Raw genomic sequence first — 23,691 nt, forward strand, 5'->3', positions numbered from 1 at the left:
TTATATTCTTGTACATAGGGGCAGTATTATAGTAGTTATATTCTTGTACATAGGAGCAGTATTATAGTAGTTATATTCTTGTACATAGGGGCAGTATGATAGTAGTTGTATGCTTGTACGTAGGGGCAGTATTATAGTAGTTATATTCTTGTACATAGGAGCAGTATTATAGTAGTTATATTCTTGTACATAGGGAGCAGTATTATAGTAGTTATATTCTTGTACATAGGAACAGTATTATAGTAGTTATATTCTTGTACATAGGGGCAGTATTATAGTAGTTATATTCTTGTACATAGGAGCAATATTATGGTATTTATTCTCATGATCCTATTTGAAGTATGGTATGTACGGTATTTTTTACAGGGATGAATATGTATATGTATAAATATATATATACAGTATGTTTATGTATGCACGCACATACATTTTGTATAACCGTTAGCACATGTTGTCAGTAAACAAGCAGGAGAAGTCAGACAAGGGTTACAACACAGGATGTAACACAGAAAATTGCATGCTCAGCAGCTCTGGATATCACTACTTTTGATAGACTGTTGTCCGCCCACGCTTTGTCCTGCCGCCACTCCTTACTGTACCTCTGGAAGCTGTAGGCACAGATCCAACACATATGAAAAAAACTAAAACCAAGCCCAGAATTCTTTTCCCAACCCTAAGACCCCCTGATTGCCTCCCACCTTCTAATGCCCTGGGGATTGAAGTGACTGCTTTCTTGGGGGAGAATAAAGATTGCTGCTCTGGGTGGTCGCAGCATCCAAGACTTCTACATTCCATTTCACAGACAAACAATCTCTCGTCAAACCTAATCAGCTCCAAAACCTCGGCCAAATTCTTAGATCAGCTTAAGAAGGGAATTAAAAGAGTAATGGGCCTTTAAGTAAAACAAGATTCCCTCCTGGATTTTATTAAACCCATTCACAGGCTTTGAAATTTCAAGGCCTGGGAAAATTGACTTAATATGAACTGCAGTATGTTTCTTTGGACTGGAAGCACATGCTAATTTTCTTTTTTTAGTGTATTTTTGTGCTTAATTGAAGTCTACATAGAACACTCCAAATATGACAGTATAACGTGTTTGGTTCTGGTTCCGCAGGGGAGGGGCATCACATAGAAGTTATTTGGTCGTAAGTGTAATGTTCCACCCCTGACGGCCTTGCATTTGACTCAACACACCAAAATGCTGTTGCACAGAGGGTTTCTTTAGTTTAGTGGAATTTATAAGTCATAACAAGTGAGGTATCGCAGTTGTATAAGATCTAGGCTATCTAATCAAGATTTGAACCCTCCCATGAGGGGCCTTTACATAAGTGTGAATGCAAATTATGTTTGATAGATAGAATTGATTGCGGAGGAGGGGAAAAATGATTGTTTGGGTGAGGCTAGCTTTTTTTTGTAACCATGCCCATTTTTACAACCGTGCCCATTTCCTGACCCCTATATATTTGTTTGGACAACAGGCCTTATATGATGATGAACCATCCTGACATCACACACAAGGAACCTTTTGGGGATATTTGCCAATTCTTTTTGGAGCCATGGACCTCACCTTTCCCAGGGAGCCTTCGGTAGATAAAATAACTTAGGGCTTCTCATAACATTAAAGGGTCTGCCTTTTAATAGATAAACTTTAAAGGGGTTTTCTGATCATAGACAAGTTGGGATCCCAGTGATTATGATATAAGGATATAGATTATAGATGAATAAGACTAGGGGCTTCGCTAGACATGTGGGGGCACTCTCCACTATAGTCTGTAGAAGACAGAACATGCTCCTTTACTTATTTTCTTATCACCCTTAGACATGCCCCTCGTCTTGTGATTGGTTTCATGGATGTACTATAAATATTTAAGCTTAGAATAACCCTTTAAACTCTCTTAAAAGGTTAGAATACACCTTTAACTCTATGATATTACAATATTTAAGGTTAGAATACCCCTTTAAACTCCATAATATTACAGTATTTTTCCGGGGGGTGTGTGCAAAAAATAGAAAAAGATATGCCAAAAAAATCTATAAAATAATTTAGGAAAGTTGGCATGTATCTGTATAATTTTTTCCAATTTCCCTAGCCCTGTTACATTTTAGCACACCTAAGGAAGCCTTTTAGGTACTAAGTCCACATGACAGCCCACATGCACCCTTAATGCGAATGTGATCTTGACAATTAAAGGGACAGCACTCTTTGAAACGACAGCATGGTTTTCCTTGTTAGATTTCTGACTGAATGCCAATTTTTCCATCTGCCCAAACACGGCGACAAAACATCCTCTGTTCGATCCACTTCCTGTTTTCCATTGGTTGGTTTCCTGTGTTTACGGAGCGGCTCCGTTCTGATTGGTGGTGGTTCATACTTCAAAATTTTGTGATATATGAGTTTGAAAATGATGATAAAAGACCGAAGTGATGTCTACTGCTCGATTATTTTGCAGAATGAAGCCCCTGTGGGTGCCCACAGTAATACCCGGGTTACTGTGGTTGGTGAACATACAGACTGGCACATCTCTGAAAGTCAATGGCCCCAATGTCTGCAGCTACTGGGAAAGGTAAGGTCGGAGAAAACACAGTATACAAATTCACCAAACCCAGGGCTATCACTGCGTGGAGAGGAAGCAGCTGTCCGCTGTCATCTTCCTGTATCCAGCATTTGGCATCATGTCTGCAGCTTCATACACTGTGTTTGTACCCTAATCATATACAAACATATTACAATGTATCAGAAATATGTGTTTATCCCTTTAAACAATTTTTCTCTATTTACTTGCAATACTAACAGTTACCACCGTAGTTTTGATCTACTTTTCCATAGACTTTAATGCAACAGCACCACCTGTATTAAAGATAGGTCTGGTCAAAATGTTGATTTTTTAAATATTTTACAGTTATGGTATATATATTTTTATAATGAATGAAAAAATATATATGATATGTATATTTTGTGAAAATGGGATTCACTATCCCTTTAAATGCATATAGATAGACCTAATTCACTTTTAACCAAGGCTTATGTGACGGTCCTTGTCTTTAACAGCTATACAACAGCAGTGAAGGAGTCTTATGCCCACCCCTACAGCCAGTCACCTCCTGACACTTGTGACAGTACATGGAGTTACTTCAAGACATGCACTCCTCCAAAGTGAGTACACCTATGACAGCCAGTAATGCCACACACACAGGATAGGATTAGATACACAGCTCAGCAGCCGGTATCACACAGGATAGGACTAGATACACAGCTCAGCAGACAGTATCACACAGGATAGGATTAGATACACGGCTCAGCAACAGTATCACACAGGATAGGATTAGATACACGGCTCAGCAACAGTATCACACAGGATAGGATTAGATACACAGCTCAGCAGTCAGTATCACACAGGATAGGACTAGATACACAGCTCAGCAACAGTATCACACAGGATAGGATTAGATACACGGCTCAGCAGACAGTATCACACAGGATAGGATTAGATACACAGCTCAGCAGTCAGTATCACACAGGATAGGATTAGATACACGGCTCAGCAGACAGTATCACACAGGATAGGATTAGATACACAGCTCAGCAGTCAGTATCACACAGGATAGGATTAGATACACAGCTCAGCAGTCAGTATCACACAGGATAGGATTAGATACACGGCTCAGCAGTCAGTATCACACAGGATAGGATTAGATACATGGCTCAGCAGACAGTATCACACAGGATAGGATTAGATACACGGCTCAGCAGTCAGTATCACACAGGATAGGATTAGATACACGGCTCAGCAGACAGTATCACACAGGACAGTATTAGATACACGGCTCAGCAGCCGGTATCACACAGGATAGGATTAGATACACGGCTCAGCAGTCAGTATCACACAGGATAGGATTAGATACACGGCTCAGCAGTCAGTATCACACAGGATAGGATTAGATACACGGCTCAGCAGACAGTATCACACAGGACAGGATTAGATACACGGCTCAGCAGCCGGTATCACACAGGATAGGATTAGATACACGGCTGAGCAGTCAGTATCACACAGGATAGGATTAGATACACGGCTCAGCAGTCAGTATCACACAGGATAGGATTAGATACACGGCTCAGCAGTCAGTATCACACAGGATAGGATTAGATACATGGCTCAGCAACAGTATCACACAGGATAGGATTAGATACACGGCTCAGCAGACAGTATCACACAGGACAGGATTAGATACACGGCTCAGCAGCCGGTATCACACAGGATAGGATGAGATACACGGCTCAGCAGTCAGTATCACACAGGATAGGATTAGATACACGGCTCAGCAGTCAGTATCACACAGGATAGGATTAGATACACGGCTCAGCAGTCAGTATCACACAGGATAGGATTAGATACTCAGCTCAGCAACAGTATCACACAGGATAGGATTAGATACACGGCTCAGCAGACAGTATCACACAGGACAGGATTAGATACACGGCTCAGCAGCTGGTATCACACAGGATAGGATTAGATACACGGCTCAGCAGTCAGTATCACACAGGATAGGATTAGATACACAGCTCAGCAGACAGTATCACACAGGATAGGATTAAATACACGGCTCAGTAGACAGTATCACACAGGATAGGATTAGATACACAGCTCAGCAGACAGTATCACACAGGATAGGATTAGATACACGGCTCAGCAGACAGTATCACACAGGATAGGATTAGATACACAGCTCAGCAGACTGTACCACACAGGATAGGATTAGATACACAGCTCAGCAGACAGTATCACACAGGATAGGATTAGATACACAGCTCAGCAGACAGTATCACACAGGATAGGATTAGATACACAGCTCAGCAGACAGTATCACACAGGATAGGATTAGATACACAGCTCAGCAGACAGTATCACACAGGATAGGATTAGATACACGGCTCAGCAACGGTATCACACAGGATAGGATTAGATACACGGCTCAGCAACAGTATCACACAGGATAGGATTAGATACACAGTTCAGCAGCCAGTATCGCACAGGATAGGATTAGATACACAGCTCAGTAGACAGTATCACAAAGGATAGGATTAGATACACAGCTCAGTAGACAGTATCACACAGGATAGGATTAGATACACAGCTCAGCAGACTGTACCACACAGGATAGGATTAGATCCATGGATCAGCAGACAGTATCACACAGGATAGGATTAGATACACAGCTCAGCAGACAGTATCACACAGGATAGGATTAGATACACAGCTCAATAGACAGTATCACACAGGATAGGATTAGATACACAGCTCAGCAGTCAGTATCACACAGGATAGGATTAGATATACGGCTCAGCAGACAGTATCACACAGGATAGGATTAGATATACGGCTCAGCACACAGTATCACACAGGATAGGATTAGATACACAGCTCAGCAGACAGTATCACACAGGATAGGATTAGATACATGGCCCAGCAGACAGTATCACACAGGATAGGATTAGATACACAGCTCAGCAGACAGTATCACACAGGATAGGATTAGATACACAGCGCAAGAGATGGCCTTAGATATGATAGGATTAGTGCCATTGTGTAAGGAGGAAATAATGGAAGAAATGTAGAACATCAGCAGCCCAGAGCATTTCAGGAAAGGAATCTACTGGTCTTACAAAAGGTAGTGGACAATGCATTCCTGTAAATATGTGAGTGAGAACAGGGCTGCATGTGACAGTTTTCCAGCAGCACAGAGTATTTCAGAAGAGTGCAGTAGCAGATGACCATTTTCAGGACACCTTGTCTTGCTGCCGTATGTTGACTCAATTTCATGTATTCACATAGGATCATGTACAGGACTGCCTACCGCCATGGGGTAAAGGTGGACTATAGGAAGAGGCACCGCTGCTGCCAGGGATACTACGAAAACAATGACGAGTGTGTTCGTAAGTAGAGCTTTACACTAAAGAATATACACAATCCATAGTTACATTTCATGGTGTCCCACAAATGCGTTGGAACATTGAACAAAAAGTACAAAATGTTGGTAATCCGCTTGGGACGGGCAAGTACAGTGCCTTGCGAAAGTATTTGGCCCCCTGGAACTTTTCAACCTTTGCCCACATATCATGCTTCAAACATACAGATACCAAATGTAAATTTTTGGTGAAGAATCAACAACAAGTGGAGCACAATTGTGAAGTTGAACGAAATTTATTGGTTATTTTAAATTTTTGTGGAAATTCAAAAACTGAAAAGTGGGGCGTGCAATATTATTTGTACCCTTTAACTTAATACTTTGTTGCGCCACCTTTTGCTGCAATTACAGCTGCAAGTCGCTTGGGGTATGTCTCTATCAGTTTTGTACATCGAGAGACTGAAATTCTTGCCCATTCTTCCTTGGCAAACAGCTCGAGCTCAGTGAGGTTTGATGGAGATCGTTTGTGAACAGCAGTTTTCAGCTCTTTCCACAGATTCTCGATTGGATTGAGGTCTGGACTTTGACTTTGCTATTCTAACACCTGGATACGTTTATTTGTGAACCGTTCCATTGTAGATTTTGCTTTATGTTTGGGATCATTGTCTTGTTAGAAGACAAATCTCCGTCCCAGTCTCAGGTCTTTTGCAGACTCCAACAGGTTTTCTTCAAGAATGGTCCTGTATTTGGCTCCATCCATCTTCCCATCAATTTTAACCATCTTCCCTGTCCCTGCTGAAGAAAAGCAGGCCCAAACCATGATGCTGCCACCACCATGTTTGACAGTGGGGATGGTGTGTTCAGGGTGATGAGTGGTGTTGCCTTTACGCCAAACATATCAATTGGCATTGTTGCCAAAAAGTTCGATTTTGGTTTTATCTGACCAGAGCACCTTCTTCCACATGTTTGGTGTGTCTCCCAGGTGGCTTGTTGCAAACTTTAAATGACACTTTTTATGGATATCTTTGAGAAGTGGCTTTCTTCTTGCCCCTCTTCCATAACGGCCAGAATTGTGCAGTGTACGACTGATTGTTGTCCTATGGACAGACTGTCCCACCTCAGCTGTAGATCTCTGCAGTTCATACAGAGTGATCATGGGCCTCTTGGCTGCATCTCTGATCAGTCTTCTCCTTGTTTGAGATGAAAGTTTAGAGGGACGGCCGGGTCTTGGTAGATTTGCAGTGGTATGATACTCCTTCCATTTCAATATGATCGCTTGCACAGTGCTCCTTGGGATGTTGAAAGTTTTGGAAATCATTTTGTATCCAAATCTGGCTTTAAACTTCTCCACAACAGTATCACGGACCTGTCTGTCGTGTTCCTTGGTCTTCATGATGCTCTCTGTGCTTCAAACAGAACCCTGAGACTATCACAGAGCAGGTGCATTTATACGGAGACTTGATTACACACAGGTGGATTATATTTATCATCATTAGGCATTTAGGACAACATTGGATCATTCAGAGATCCACAATGAACTTGAGTGAGTTTGCTGCACTGAAAGTAAAGGGGCCGAATAATATTGCACGCCCCACTTTTCAGTTTTTGAATTTCCACAACAATTTAAAATAACCAATAAATTTCATTCAACTTCACAATTGTGTTCCACTTGTTGTTGATTCTTCACCAAAAATTTACATTTGGTATCTTTATGTTTGAAACATGATATGTGGGAAAAGGTTGAAAAGTTCCAGGGGGCTGAATACTTTCGCAAGGCACTGTATATGGTCTCCTGCATTCCAGATCCCCATACTGTGGTTCGGAGTCTGGACTGGACCAGCAATGGTTGTCTATTCCTGGGATAGAGGATCTGTAAAATACGTCTGAAAATCCAACTGTCCCACGTGACACTCTGAACTGTCCCCACATATGACAAATCTATTGGGGTTGCAGAGGTAGACCCAGAACTTTGGAAGCCAATAGAAAACCCAACCACATAAGAAAGGAGAAGGTAACACCATGTTTTCTGACTACACAAGAGTGCCACCAAAGTAAATGGAGCTACCTTACTTTACAAATACAAAGAATTTAAATATGAGGGTATTAGAGGTGGAAGGGGCAGGTCTATTGCTTCCACAAAACTAACTCATAGATCTTGTATACTGTAGCATAAGAACTTTGGTTCTTTCCAAGATTCTATATGATCGTGTGAACAACGGCCATCATATTGATATAACTTCACATTCTTCATATAGATATAAGACTAGAAAGAAGGCCCAGGTCTAATGCTTACACCATGATCATCCTAAAAGCAGTTGAGGTGCCTCAAGACTGACTCATAGAAGCCCAGTATCCTTTTAATCCTTGTCAGAGGTTGACACACTTAGCTGCTTCCTCAGGTAGACACAGGAGCCATTCTGGTAGGGAATCTCCTGCTGGTTTATTGTAGATAGCATAAACCTTGGCAAGGTTCAGCAAAACAGAGTACAACAGTACATATGAGTCCATTCCCTGCAGGGTTCACTTGCAGTTATCCTGCACAGTCCTTAGCTCCTCTGGGAGCTATGTGGGAGTTCCTGCTCTCCTAAGACATGACACCCACTGACTCTCATGGCCAAGTATTTAACACTCCATGTGATGATCACATGACCTTGACATCACACAGGTCCTGTCAGGACTCTGCATGTGGAGATATGGTGGACCCTCTCCCACCCGCTCTATTGAGGTCCACTAAAACCAGCCCATAACATAACTTAACCCTCACAACACATAGCGTGCTTAAGGAAAACTATTCTGGTTGTACATAACTGACCGCTATTATGCGCAGTGACACGTACAGTTGTGCTCAAAAGTTTACATACCCCGACAGAATTTTTGCTTTCTTGGCCTTTTTTCAGAGAATATGAATGATAACACCAAAACGTTTTCTCCACTCATGGTTAGTGGTTGGGTGAAGCCATTTATTGTCAAGCTACTGTGTTTTCTCTTTTTAAATCATAATGACAATCGAAAACATCCAAATGACCCTGATCAAGAGTTCACATACCCTGGTGATTTCGGCCTGATAACATGCACAGAATTTGACACAAATGGGTTTGCATGGCTACTAAAGGTAACATCCTCTCCAGTGACCTGTGACAAATGCCAGGAAAATTGTTTGGGATGCGAAGAAATACCCACAAATAACATCAGCCGAAATACTGTGACTCTCTGAAAATTAGCGGCGTGGCTGTTTCAAGATGCACAATAAGGAGGCACTTGAAGAAAAATGGGCTGCATGTTCTGGCCGAGTTGACAATAAATGGCTTCACCCAACCACTAACCATGAGTTTAGAAAAAATTTTGGTGTTATCATTCATATTCTCTGAAAGAAGTCCAAGGGAGCAAAAATTCTGCCGGGGTATGTCAACTTTTGAGCACAACTGTATCTCCCTTCATACACTGTGCTAATGACCCTGTCACATCCTATAGAACCTTAATGTTAGGTGCTTTCCAAGGCTCTACATCAGTCCTTCATCTTGCCATAACTCCACATTCTACATATAGGTATGAGGGTAGCAGAAGGTCCATGTCTAGTACTTCCACCATGAACATCCAAAAAGCAGTTGAGGTTCTATAAGACCAACTCATAGATTGGGAGCATCCTATCAATTGTGTAAAGCTTGTATTTGGATCTACATTAGGTTCTTTGTAAGGCTCTTGTTATAACACTGGGTTCATCATATATGTATATGAAGTTAAGCAGAAGATCCAGGTCTAGTGTAGGGCCAGTATTTGGATCCTATGTTTTTTCCCAAGGCTCTGCATGAGCCTGTAAATAACATTCTTCATCTTGCTATAACTCTTTGTACTTCATGTGTCTTGGAAGCATCTTAAGCAGAGACTCTTACCAAAGCTCAAACTTTGTGCTTGGATCTGTGATTAGTGACGCTGCCAGCATCCTTTGCCTGATCTGCATGGTCTAATGTATGGCCTAGTGAGAACATGAAATCCGTGTTGCTTCATGTGTGGATTGCGCTTTCACTATGATACATCTGGATTTGGAGGAAGGCGACTCCAGAGCTGCAAAGTGATTACAATCTCCAACTAAATGATTCCAGATGGAGATTTTAACCCTTACTAGGTCCAACTAAGTCTCAGGGAAAGGACTGTACATGAGGTGCGTCTGCGCTAGTAGTTTATGGGGGGATACTCAGTCCATGAAAGGATGTATGGGGTACTGTTCATGTGTGCTACCTGCTGTCAGAGTGTCATATGAATCCAAGAATTATGACAGTACAATGACACTGACACTTGGGGTACAGGATGATGGCACTGACGCTTGGGGTACAGGATAATGACACTGACACTTGGGGTACAGGATAATGATACTGACACTTGGGGTACAGGATAATGGCACTGACACTTGGGGTGCAGGATAATGGCACTGACACTTGGGGTGCAGCATAATGACACTGATACTTGGGGTACAGGATAATGGCACTGACACTTGGGGTACAGGATAATGACACTGACACTTGGGGTACAGGATAATGACACTGACACTTGGGGTACAGGATAATGGCACTGACACTTGGGGTGCAGGATAATGGCACTGACACTTGGGGTGCAGGATAATGACACTGATACTTGGGGTACAGGATAATGGCACTGACACTTGGGGTACAGGATAATGGCACTGACACTTGGGGTACAGGATAATGACACTGACACTTGGGGTACAGGATAATGACACTGACACTTGGAGTACAGGATAATGGCACTGACACTTGGGGTACAGGATAATGGCACTGACACTTGGGGTACAGGATAATGACACTGACACTTGGGGTACAGCATAATGACACTGACACTTGGAGTACAGGATAATGTCACTGACACCTGGGGTACAGGATAATGACACTTGGGGTACAGGATAATGACACTGACACTTGGGGATACAGGATAATGATACTGACACTTGGGGTACAGGATAATGACACTGACACTTGGGGTAAAGGATAATGACACTGACACTTGGGGTACAGGATAATGACACTGACACTTGGGGTGCAGGATAATGACACTGACACTTGGGGTACAAGATAATGACACTGACACTTGGGGTACAGTATAATGTCACTGACACTTGGGGTACAGGATAATGACACTGACACTTGGGGTACAGGATAATGACACTGACACTTGGGGTACAGGATAATGACACTGACACTTGGGGTGCAGGATAATGACACTGACACTTGGGGTGCAGGATAATGACACTGACACTTGGGGTACAGGATAACGACACTGACAATTGGGGTTCAGGATAATGAGCAGCACTGCAGACAGACTGTTTGTAGGTAAAAATATTTGGGCAATTGCCTGATGAACATGAAAACTGCTGAAACCGGCTTGTGTAAATGCTCTATATATGTTTTCCGTGTGGTGGAATATGTTAGCATTTGGGGGCCACACATTTCATTTTGGCCCAGATCCACATTTTCACTGTCTGTGTTATCGGTGGCGTTTCTTTCGCCTTTGGAAAGTAGTAGATCACATATCAGTTATTTCAGGGAGGTGATATGAGTTGAGGGACCAGATGTGAGCTCCTGCTCCCTCTCGCCTGCTGTCCCAGGCCTCTATCTGTCCTTCTTATCTCCCTGGTGATAACTTTTCACAAGCAGAGTCATGTGTTTTGGCTTTGTGCCTCTGTATCTGATGTTTCCATGGAGATCACTTGAAGGCCTCCATGTTGTTTTTGGCCTCAGTTACAGCAGTTCTCAGCTTGTCTTCTACCTCGTGATTGACTCCAGTCATCCCAGTTGAGACTATGCGTGATTTTTGTAGGCAGTGGATAACACAGCCCAGTATATAGCCGGGGCTGACTAAGAGAGGTCACTTGGTAGCAGGAGCTTCTTCATGGCTTCTTCCACAGATGTGGCCTGTGGGGGACGAGATGATCAGGACAATGAAGTTTTGTTTTTTATCAAGTCCTGCATGCAAAATCCGCATAGATCAGCATAGATTGTCCTACATGACTGTCTTTCCATAAAATAAGAGCTGAAGGGAAATTATATTCAACATATAGTCCAGAGAGCCATTCTGGAATCTTGAAAACTGAGTGTCTACCTCTACGGTAGCCAAAATGGAGGCTAAGTTGGTGTGTCGAGTGGCCACAATGGGTTGGCAAAAAGTACATTCAGACATGCCATCTTTTACGACCACGCCCTCCTTGTCCCTTCCATGTCGTTTTTTTAGGCCATGCCTTCCCTGCTCCATCAACTCCTCTTTTTGAGATTGTTTGGCAAAGACCGCTAACTCAAGCGGAAGCCTGGGTGATCTCTCCTTTTCTCAAGGTGCCTACCAGACCCCAACATTTACAGACAACGGAACACATTAACCATCGATAGTCTGTTCCAATGGCAGACCTATGTCTACCCGTAACCCCCTTGTTACCTGGAGTTACCTTATAGGAGCTCCGGCTCCATATACTTACTCCTGCCAGTGCTGGTTCACAGGGGAAAGCTGCCTCACTGGGATCACCGTCCTTGTGACCAGGGCACCTCAGATAGTCCAGACCCACAGTAGGAACTGTAGCCTCCCCAATACAGAAGCCGTCACAGGCTCTGTAGTTGCAGCCTCTCCATGTGCTTTCAGGAAGTCCAAACAAAGGCACTTTCAACACACAGGCCATCAGTCCATGATCTTACCAGGTGCTTGCAGGACTCCAGTCCAACCCAGGACAATCCAACACCCTGACCATTCCAGGACTCACACTCTTATCAGGTGCTTGCAGGACTCCAGTCCACACCAGGACAATCCAACACCTCGTCCACGGTCTCAGGTGATTCCAGGAAGACTCCACTCACAGGAGCTTCCAACACCGACCGTCCAGGACCTTGCACAGGAACCAAACGGATCCATACACAGGAACCATGTGACCCACACCCTGGTCACATTACATACCTGTAACCACTCCCATGGGTGGGCGTGTGGATGTGTGTGGCTAGTCTGACCCTCCCATCTCTCATAACTAGCCCTGCCAATCTCCCATTAGAACTACACAATCACACGTGGGACTACAGGTCCCAGCACACCAACTTAACTTCAGACTGACAGCGCAGAGTGACCTCCTCTGCGACACACATACCGGCCATTTATAATCCTGCCGGACTTTCTCTCATCACCATTATGCCTCCAAGCGCATCTTGAAGCGCACACACAGCGCCCCCTGGCTGTAACATTGGTCACTGCACCACAATATATATATATATATATATATATATATATATATATATATATATATAATATAATATATAAAGCTGAATGTGTGTATGTGTGTATGTATGTATGTATGTATGTCCGGGATTGGCATCTGAACCGTCGCAGCTACAGCCACAAAATTTTGCACAGTCACACGTCTGGACCCCGAGAGCGTCATAGGCTATGTTGTGAGGCGAAATTTTAACCCCGCGCGTTCCAATTCACCAAACAATTTTGCCCCTATCTACATAATGGGGAAAAAATGAAAGGAAAAGTGTTGGAGGCAAATTAACAGCTGCCAGATGTGAACAAGGGGGACTTAAAGAATGAGAGCGATGGCGCCAAAGAGTATATACTGTACAGTTGCTAAGGTGGGGCCCCGACATGGGATAATCACCACACCACCACGGGGATATGAACACACACACAAAATGCGCCACACACTACCACGTGCTCGAACACATATATCACCCTCAGCACACATTTCACCACACATACACCAACCTCGCCACATAAAAGTCGAAACACAAAAGTCGCCGCTCAAAACTCGCCACGCGCAAAACTCTCCACATGCAAAACTCGCCACACGTGCAAAACTCACCTCATGGAAAACTCGCCACACGCAAAACTTGCACAAGCAGAAAAATTGCCACATGCACAAAAGTTGCAACACATGCAAAAGTTGCCTCACACAAAACTTGCACATACTCAAAAGGCACCACACATAAAACTCGCCACGCGCAAAACTCGCCATGCGCAAAACTTGCTGCACACAACTTGCTACACTAACCTGTCACATGCAACTCGACACACAAAAAGTTGCTACACGCATGTCGCCACACAAAACTCATCTCACAAAAGTCGCTACATGCATGTCGCCACACGCAACTCAACACACACAACTTGACAAACGAAACTCGCCCTAAAACACACACAAGTCTGGTATTATCCTTCAAAAATAAAATCTGATTAATAAGCAGACAAACTACAAGAGCAACAAATGTACCATATAGGAATCCGGCAGCTGTCAGTCACATGACCAGTCTATTATGTGTATGTGTGAGCTAATATATACTGCCAGGGGGTGGGCTTACTCTTGGCTGGGGATTTATCAGGCTGCCAATTTAGCTTACAAATACTGTGGTAAAAATACTGACCAAATAACGTGTGAACGAGGGCTAATACAGGAGGAGATGACATACAGATATATACTATATACATGAGGAGATGACACACAGGTATATACTATTTACAGGGGAGATGACACACAGGTATATACTATATACAGGAGGAGATGACACACAGATATATACTATATACAGGAGAGATGACACACAGGTATATACTATATAGAGGAGGAGATGACATACAGGTACATACTACATACAGGAGGAGATGACATACAGGTATATACTATATACAGGAGGAGATGACACAAAGGTATATACTATATACAGGAGCAGATTAAATACAGGTATATAGTATATACAGGAGGAGATGACATACAGGTATATGCTATGTATAGGAGGAGATGACATACAGGTATATACTATATACAGGAGGAGATGACACACAGATATATACTATATATAGGTGAGATGACACACAGGTATATACTATATACAGGAGATTACATACAGGTATATCTAATATATAAAGCTGAATGTGTGTATGTATGTATGTGTGTATGTCCGGGATTGGCATCTGAACCGTCGCAGCTACAGCCACAACATTTTGCACAGTCACACGTCTGGACCCCGAGAGCGTCATAGGCTATGTTGTGAGGTGAAATTTTAACCCCGCGCGTTCCAATTCACCAAACAATTTTGCCCCTATCTACATAATGGGGAAAAAGTGAAGGGAAAAGTGTTGGAGGAAAATTGACAGCTGCCAGATGTGAACAATGGGGACTTAAAGAATGAGAGCGATGGCGCCAAAGAGTATATACCGTACAGTTGCTAAGGTGGGGCCCCGACATGGGATACTCACCACACACGGGGATATGAACACAAACACAAAATGCGCCACACACTACCACGTGCTTGAACACATATACGACCCTCAGCACACATTTCACCACACACACACCAACCTCGCCACATAAAAGTCGAAACACAAAAGTCACCACTCAAAACTCGCCACGCGCAAAACTCGCTATATGCAAAACTCGCCATATGCAAAACTAGGCTCACGCAAAACTCGCCACACGTGCAAAACTCACCTCATGGAAAACTCACCTCATGCAAAACTTGCACACACAGAAAAATTGCCACATGTACAAAAATTGCAACACATGCTAAAGTTGCCTCACACAAAACTTGCACATACTCAAAACGCACCACACATAAAACTCGCCACGCGCAAAACTCGCCATGCACAAATCTTGCTGCACACAAGTTGCTACACTAACCTGTCACATGCAACTCGACACACAAAATGTTGCTACACGCATGTCGCCACACAAAACTCATCTCACAAAAGTCGCTACATGCATGTCGCCACACGCAACTCAACACACACACACACAACTTGACACACGAAACTCGCCCTAAAACACACACAAGTCTGGTATTATCCTTCAAAAATAAAAATCTGATTTAATAAGCTGACAAACTACAAGAGCAACAAATGTACCATATAGGAAATACGGCAGTTGTCAGTCACATGACCTGTCTATTATGTGTATGTGTGAGCTAATATATACTGCCAGGGGGTGGGCTTCCTGTTGGCTGGGGATTTATCAGGCTGCCAATAGCAACCAATCACAGCTCAGCTTCTATTTTGCTACAGTTAATTAATCTGAGCTCTGATTGGTTAATATAGGCAACAAAGACATTCTCAGTATAACAAAGCTAATATATGTTGTGAAATGCTTCTATTAGCTTAGTTTTTGCCTTTTAATAATTACATTTCTATCTATTTGTTTTGTGGTTTTTGCGTGCAGAATAAATTTTTGTTAACACATTCTATTTTGCTAACAGCAGTCATTAACCCGGGCGAAGCCGGGTAGTACAGCTAGTCTAATATATAAAGCTGAATGTGTGTATGTATGTGTGTATGTGTGTATGTATGTCCGGGATTGGCATCTGAACCGTCGCAGCTACAGCCACAAAATTTTGCACAGTCACACGTCTGGACCCCGAGAGCGTCATAGGCTATGTTGTGAGGTGAAATTTTAACCCCGCGCTTTCCAATTCACCAAACAATTTTCCCCTATCTACATAATGGGGAAAAAGTGAAAGGAAAAGTGTTGGAGGCGTCGCAGCTACAGCCACAAAATTTTGCACAGTCACACGTCTGGACCCCGAGAGCGTCAAAGCTATGTTGTGAGGTGAAATTTTAACCCCGCGCTTTCCAATTCACCAAACAATTTTCCCCTATCTACATAATGGGGAAAAAGTGAAAGGAAAAGTGTTGGAGGCGTCGCAGCTACAGGCACAAAATTTTGCACAGTCACACGTCTGGACCCTGAGAGCGTCAAAGCTATGTTGTGAGGTGAAATTTTAACCCCGCGCTTTCCAATTCACCAAACAATTTTGCCCCTATCTACATAATGGGGAAAAAATGAAAGGAAAAGTGTTGGAGGCAAATTAACAGCTGCCAGATGTGAACAAGGGGGACTTAAAGAATGAGAGCGATGGCGCCAAAGAGTATATACTGTACAGTTGCTAAGGTGGGGCCCCGACATGGGATAATCACCACACCACCACGGGGATATGAACACACACACAAAATGCGCCACACACTACCACGTGCTCGAACACATATACCACCCTCAGCGCACATTTCACCACACATACACCAACCTCGCCACATAACAGTTGAAACACAAAAGTCGCCGCTCAAAACTCGCCACGCGCAAAACTCTCCACATGCAAAACTCTCCACACGTGCAAAACTCACCTCATGGAAAACTCGCCACACGCAAAACTTGCACACGCGGAAAAATTGCCACATGCACAAAAGTTGCAACACATGCAAAAGTTGCCTCACACAAAACTTGCACATACTCAAAAGGCACCACACATAAAACTCGCCATGCGCAAAACTTGCTGCACACAACTTGCTACACTAACCTGTCACATGCAACTCGACACACAAAAAGTTGCTACACGCATGTCGCCACACAAAACTCATCTCACAAAAGTCGCTACATGCATGTCGCCACACGCAACTCAACACACACAACTTGACACACGAAACTCGCCCTAAAACACACACAAGTCTGGTATTATCCTTCAAAAATAAAAATCTGATTAATAAGCTGACAAACTACAAGAGCAACAAAGGTATCATATAGGAATCCGGCAGCTGTCAGTCACATGACCAGTCTATTATGTGTATGTGTGAGCTAATATATACTGCCAGGGGGTGGGCTTACTGTTGGCTGGGGATTTATCAGGCTGCCAATTTAGCTTACAAATACTGAGGTAAAAATACTGACCAAATAACGTGTGAACGAGGTCTAATACAGGAGGAGATGACATACAGATATATACTATATACAGGAGGAGATGACACACAGGTATATACTATATACAGGAGAGATGACACACAGGTATATATATAGAGGAGGAGATGACATACAGGTACATACTACATACAGCAGGAGATGACATACAGGTATATACTATATACAGAAGGAGATGACACACAGGTATATACTATATACAGGAGCAGATTACCTACAGGTATATAGTATATAAGGGAGGAGATGACATACAGGTATATGCTATGTATAGGAGGAGATGACATACAGGTATATACTATATACAGGAGGAGATGACACACAGATATATACTATATACAGGAGAGATGACACACAGGTATATATATAGAGGAGGAGATGACATACAGGTACATACTACATACAGCAGGAGATGACATACAGGTATATACTATATACAGAAGGAGATGACACACAGGTATATACTATATACAGGAGCAGATTACCTACAGGTATATAGTATATACAGGAGGAGATGACATACAGGTATATGCTATGTATAGGAGGAGATGACATACAGGTATATACTATATACAGGAGGAGATGACACACAGATATATACTATATATAGGTGAGATGACACACAGGTATATACTATATACAGGAGGAGATTACATACAGGTATATACTATATATAGGAGGAGATGACATACAGGTATATACTATATACAGGGGAGATGACACACAGCAGGTATATACTATATACAGGGGAGATGATATACAGGTATATACTATATACAGGAGATGACATACAGGTGTATACTATATATAAGGGAGATGACAAACATATATATACTGAGGTGAAAATGAGAGGTGTGAGGTGAAAATGAAAAGGTGTGAGTGCAAAATGAGAGGAGTGAGGGAAAATAGTGGAGTGATCGGAAAATGACAGATGTGAGGTCGAAATGTGTTAGGGGGGAATGAGAGGAGTGAGGGGGAAAATAAGAGGAGTGAGGGGGAAAATGAGAGGTGTGAGGGAAAAAATGAGATGTGAGGGAGAAAATGAAAGATGTGATGGGGAAAATGAGAGGCGTGATGGGAAAATAAGAGAAGTGAGGTGCTATAACTAACCACAGATATTTACTATGCCCAGGCAACACTGGGCTCTTCAGCTAGCTTAGATTTACAATCTCCATGCTTTTCTCATGGTCAACTTTATGTGGCCTGTTCAAGAGTTGGAACAGCCAAAAATCTGTTTGTCTTTGCACCTGAAGGAAAAACTAAGAATGTCGTTTATCAAAAGGCTCTCGAATAAGTAGTAGAAGATTACTTCACATTACTTGGCCAATTTAGTTAAATCTGTGTGGAATATCTCTGGTGTTGAAATATATGTTGTAAAATGCTTCTATTAGCTTAGTTTTTGCTTTTTAATAATTACATTTCTATCTATTTGTTTTGTGTTTTTTTGTGCAGAATAAATTTTTGTTAACACATTCTATTTTGCTAACAGCAGTTATTACCCCGGGTGAAGCCGGGTAGTACAGCTAGTACAGGTCCTTCTCAAAAAATTAGCATATAGTGTTAAATTTCATTATTTACCATAATGTAATGATTACAATTAAACTTTCATATATTATAGATTCATTATCCACCAACTGAAATTTGTCAGGTCTTTTATTGTTTTAATACTGATGATTTTGGCATACAACTCCTGATAACCCAAAAAACCTGTCTCAATAAATTAGCATATTTCACCCGACCAATCAAATAAAAGTGTTTTTTAATACCAAACAAAAAAACCATCAAATAATAATGTTCAGTTATGCATTCAATACTTGGTCGGGAATCCTTTGGCAGAAATGACTGCTTCAATGCGGCGTGGCATGGAGGCAATCAGCCTGTGACACTGCTGAGATGTTATGGAGGCCCAGGATGCTTCAATAGCGGCCTTAAGCTCATCCAGAGTGTTGGGTCTTGCGTCTCTCAACTTTCTCTTCACAATATCCCACAGATTCTCTATGGGGTTCAGGTCAGGAGAGTTGGCAGGCCAATTGAGCACAGTAATACCATGGTCAGTAAACCATTTACCAGTGGTTTTGGCACTGTGAGCAAGTGCCAGGTCGTGCTGAAAAATGAAATCTTCATCTCCATAAAGCATTTCAGCCGATGGAAGCATGAAGTGCTCCAAAATCTCCTGATAGCTAGCTGCATTGACCCTGCCCTTGATGAAACACAGTGGACCAACACCAGCAGCTGACATGGCACCCCACACCATCACTGACTGTGGGTACTTGACACTGGACTTCAGGCATTTTGGCATTTCCTTCTCCCCAGTCTTCCTCCAGACTCTGGCACCTTGATTTCCGAATGACATGCAAAATTTGCTTTCATCAGAAAAAAGTACTTGGGACCACTTAGCAACAGTCCAGTGCTGCTTCTCTGTAGCCCAGGTCAGGCGCTTCTGCCGCTGTTTATGGTTCAAAAGTGGCTTTACCTGGGGAATGCGGCACCTGTAGCCCATTTCCTGCACACGCCTTTCCACACCAGACTCAGTCCACTGCTTCCTCAGGTTCCCCAAGGTCTGGAATCGGTCCTTCTCCACAATCTTCCTCAGGGTCCGGTCACCTCTTCTCGTTGTACAGCGTTTTCTGCCACATTGTTTCCTTCCAACAGACTTACCATTGAGGTGCCTTGATACAGCACTCTGGGAACAGCCTATTTGTTGAGAAATTTCTTTCTGGGTCTTACCCTCTTGCTTGAGGGTGTCAATGATGGCCTTCTTGACATCTGTCAGGTCGCTAGTCTTACCCATGATGGGGGTTTTGAGTAATGAACCAGGCAGGGAGTTTTTAAAAGCCTCGGGTATCTTTTGCATGTGTTTAGAGTTAATTAGTTGATTCAGAAGATTAGGGTAATAGGTCATTTAGAGAACCTTTTCTTGATATGCTAATTTATTGAGACAGGTTTTTTGGGTTATCAGGAGTTGTATGCCAAAATCATCAGTATTAAAACAATAAAAGACCTGACAAATTTCAGTTGGTGGATAATGAATCTATAATATATGAAAGTTTAATTGTAATCATTACATTATGGAAATTTAACACTATATGCTAATTTTTTGAGAAGGACCTGTATATATATATATAATTCAGGGATGACTTTGTTTTAGAGTAAAGAGGGTGTCTTTATTTTAGTGCCTAGACCACCATTGAGGCACATTCTATGACATATCAGGTCTATTGAGATCCCTCACCCAATCTAGACCCAACAATTGGTGTTTAATCCTGAATTTACCATTATCTGAAAAATTTTAATTCCCGCCTCCAGTAATGCACACAAATTGGGCAGTGCTGCCTAATTGTGGGAGTGGTTTGTGCACAAACGCCATCATTTATGTCAAATTCATGACCAATTAATATTAGGGATGCTTATTTTCTATGTTGACCTATGTAGCCCTGCCGATCGGTAAAAAACATGTATGCTTAGCCAAACTGAGTGTTCACTTGTATAGCAGAGACTAAACTAAGGTGTATGATCACCTGTAGTTTCTCGGCAGCTCGTTTAACTACTCGGCAGCTATGACCTGGACTAAGACATGGAAATTGTCCTTGTTGTCCATAGCAACCAATCAGAGCCCAGTTCTCATTTTTCAATGTGTCCTGGTGAAATCAAAGCTGAGCAGTGATTGGTTGCTGTTCTGAACAAAGACCCATGGATTGTAATTTCTGATAGTTTAGAAAACTATCCCCAAAAATGCACCCTAGGGCTCCACAAATACAGCTTTGCAGAACGTCTACCACCCACTGACGTCAATGAATGCTATGAGTGGGCTGCTTGATCTTGGGGTCAAAATGGACACTCACTCGAAATATAACACATAGGTAACATAGTATATAGTTCTCAGAAGGATTCGGCAGTAATTCTTCACATATGTGGATAGAAGAAGCCGCTCCACCATCTGCTCCATATATGGATAGAGACACTCCATGTTTATCAGTCCCCTTATTAAACTCCCTTAAGAAAATCCCAGACCACCAGCGATGACTTATAGCCGGGGCCCTACACCTCCTGAAATCACTTCTTCTGGGATATTACATTTTCATTTCTGAGATATTAGGCAGCATGGCCCCTTTAATTTTTGAACATGGTGTGTTAAAAGAAAGCGGAGGGGGTTAATGTACATCTACAGGTCAAATATTGCCTAATGGTAAAGAGGAGATTAATCAAATGCTAAGAGCACCCCAGGCAGAAGTGCAGTATGCCTGAGGTAGAGCCTGACAAAAGGAGAAAGAGTCTCATAAAGGGGCAGGACCATGATACCGGAAGTGGAGGGTGACACAGAGGGAGCATGACACAGGAAGCAGAGGATGACAGGGGGAGGAGCATGACACAGGAAGCAGAGGATGACAGGGGGAGGAGCATGACATAGGAAGCAGAGGATGACAGGGGGAGGAGCATGACATAGGAAGCAGAGGATGACAGGGGGAGGAGTATGACACGGGAAGCGGAGGATGACACAGGGGAGGAGCATTACACAGGAAGCGGAGGATGACACAAAGGGAGGAACATGACACAGGAAGCAGAGGATGACACAGGGAGAGGAGGATGATACAAGAAGCAGAGGATGACAGTGGGAGGAGCATGACACCAGAAGTGGAAAATGACAGAGGGAGGAGCATGACACAGGAGGAGGAGTATGACACAGGAGGAGCATGACACAGGAAGCGGATGATTACTTAAGGGGAGGAGCTGATACAGGAAGCGGAAGATGACACAGAGGGAGGAGCATGACACAGTAAGCGGAGAATGGCAGAGGGAGGAGTGTTGTGAAATTGGATTTTGGGCTCCCCCGGTGGCCACTGGTGGAATTGAACTGGTGTGCATCATCCTCTCTGTTCACCTGTTTCCATCAGGATGTGGGAGTCGCTATTTAGCCTTGCTCCTCTGTCACTTCCATGCCGGTCAACATTGTAATCAGAAGCCTTTCTGTGCATGTTCCTGCTGCTAGACAACTCCCAGCTAAGTTGGACTTAGTCCTTGTTTGTTTTTGCATTTTGTTCCAGTTCACAGCTGTAGTTTCGTTTCTGTGTCTGGAAAGCTCTTGTGATCTGAAATTGCCACTCTGATGTTATGAGTTAATACTAGAGTCTTAAAGTAATTTCAGGATGGTATTTTGATAGGGTTTTCAGCTGACCATGAAAGTGCCCTTTCTGTCTTCCTGCTATCTAGTAAGCGGACCTCAATTTTGCTAAACCTATTTTCATACTACGTTTGTCATTTCATCTAAAATCACCGCCAATATTTGTGGGGGCCTCTGTCTGCCTTTCGGGGAAATTTCTCTAGAGGTGAGCCAGGACTATATTTTCCTCTGCCAGGATTAGTTAGTCCTCCGGCCGGCGCTGGGCGTCTAGGGATAAAACGCAGGCTACGCTACCCGGCTACTGTTAGTTGTGCGGCAGGTTTAGTTCATGGTCAGTTTAGTTTCCATCCTTCCAAGAGCTAGTTCGTATGTTTGCTGGGCTATGTTCTCTTGCCATTGAGAACCATAACAGTTTGACCGGCCTAAAAGGGTTAAATTAATTGACAGAGAAAGGAGAGAAAAGAGAAGTCTGCTGAAGATTTGTTTTTTTTTCCTCAGTTCTGAGTGTGCTTGTAATTGAATCTCTTGCAAGTCTGCCTATATTGCAGCCTTTCTCTCTCTCTCTCCTTCTAATCCTGGAATGGCTCTGTGTTCACCTGTTTAAAATGGATATTCAGAGTTTAGCTGCAGGTTTGAATAATCTCACCACGAAAGTTCAAAACTTACAAGATTTTGTTGTTCATGTTCCTATATCTGAACCTAGAATTCCTTTGCCTGAATTTTTCTCGGGGAATAGATCTTGCTTTCAAAATTTCAAAAATAATTGCAAGTTGTTTTTGTCCCTGAAATCTCGCTCTGCTGGAGATCCTGCTCAGCAGGTCAGGATTGTGATTTCTCTGCTCCGGGGCGACCCTCAGGATTGGGCTTTTGCATTGGCTCCAGGGGATCCTGCGTTGCTCAATATGGATGCGTTTTTTCTGGCCTTGGGGTTGCTTTATGAGGAACCTCAGTTAGA

The 23,691-nt window shown here is 42.9% G+C and overlaps 1 protein-coding gene across 1 annotated transcript in view; it reads left to right on the top strand.

The window, feature by feature from the left end:
* PEAR1 (platelet endothelial aggregation receptor 1) overlaps positions 1-23,691 on the top strand; it is a 168,410-nt gene that overhangs the window by 103,655 nt on the left and 41,064 nt on the right. The window contains exons 2-4 of the mRNA XM_077258725.1: positions 2,451-2,564; positions 3,050-3,154; positions 5,832-5,932. Of these exons, the coding sequence (XP_077114840.1) occupies positions 2,452-2,564; positions 3,050-3,154; positions 5,832-5,932 (319 nt within the window). The 5' untranslated portion in view covers position 2,451. The remainder of the gene's footprint in view (positions 1-2,450; positions 2,565-3,049; positions 3,155-5,831; positions 5,933-23,691) is intronic.

The sequence above is a fragment of the Ranitomeya variabilis genome, chromosome 1 (genome assembly GCF_051348905.1).
Source record: "Ranitomeya variabilis isolate aRanVar5 chromosome 1, aRanVar5.hap1, whole genome shotgun sequence".
In the NCBI taxonomy this organism is placed as follows: domain Eukaryota; kingdom Metazoa; phylum Chordata; class Amphibia; order Anura; family Dendrobatidae; genus Ranitomeya; species Ranitomeya variabilis.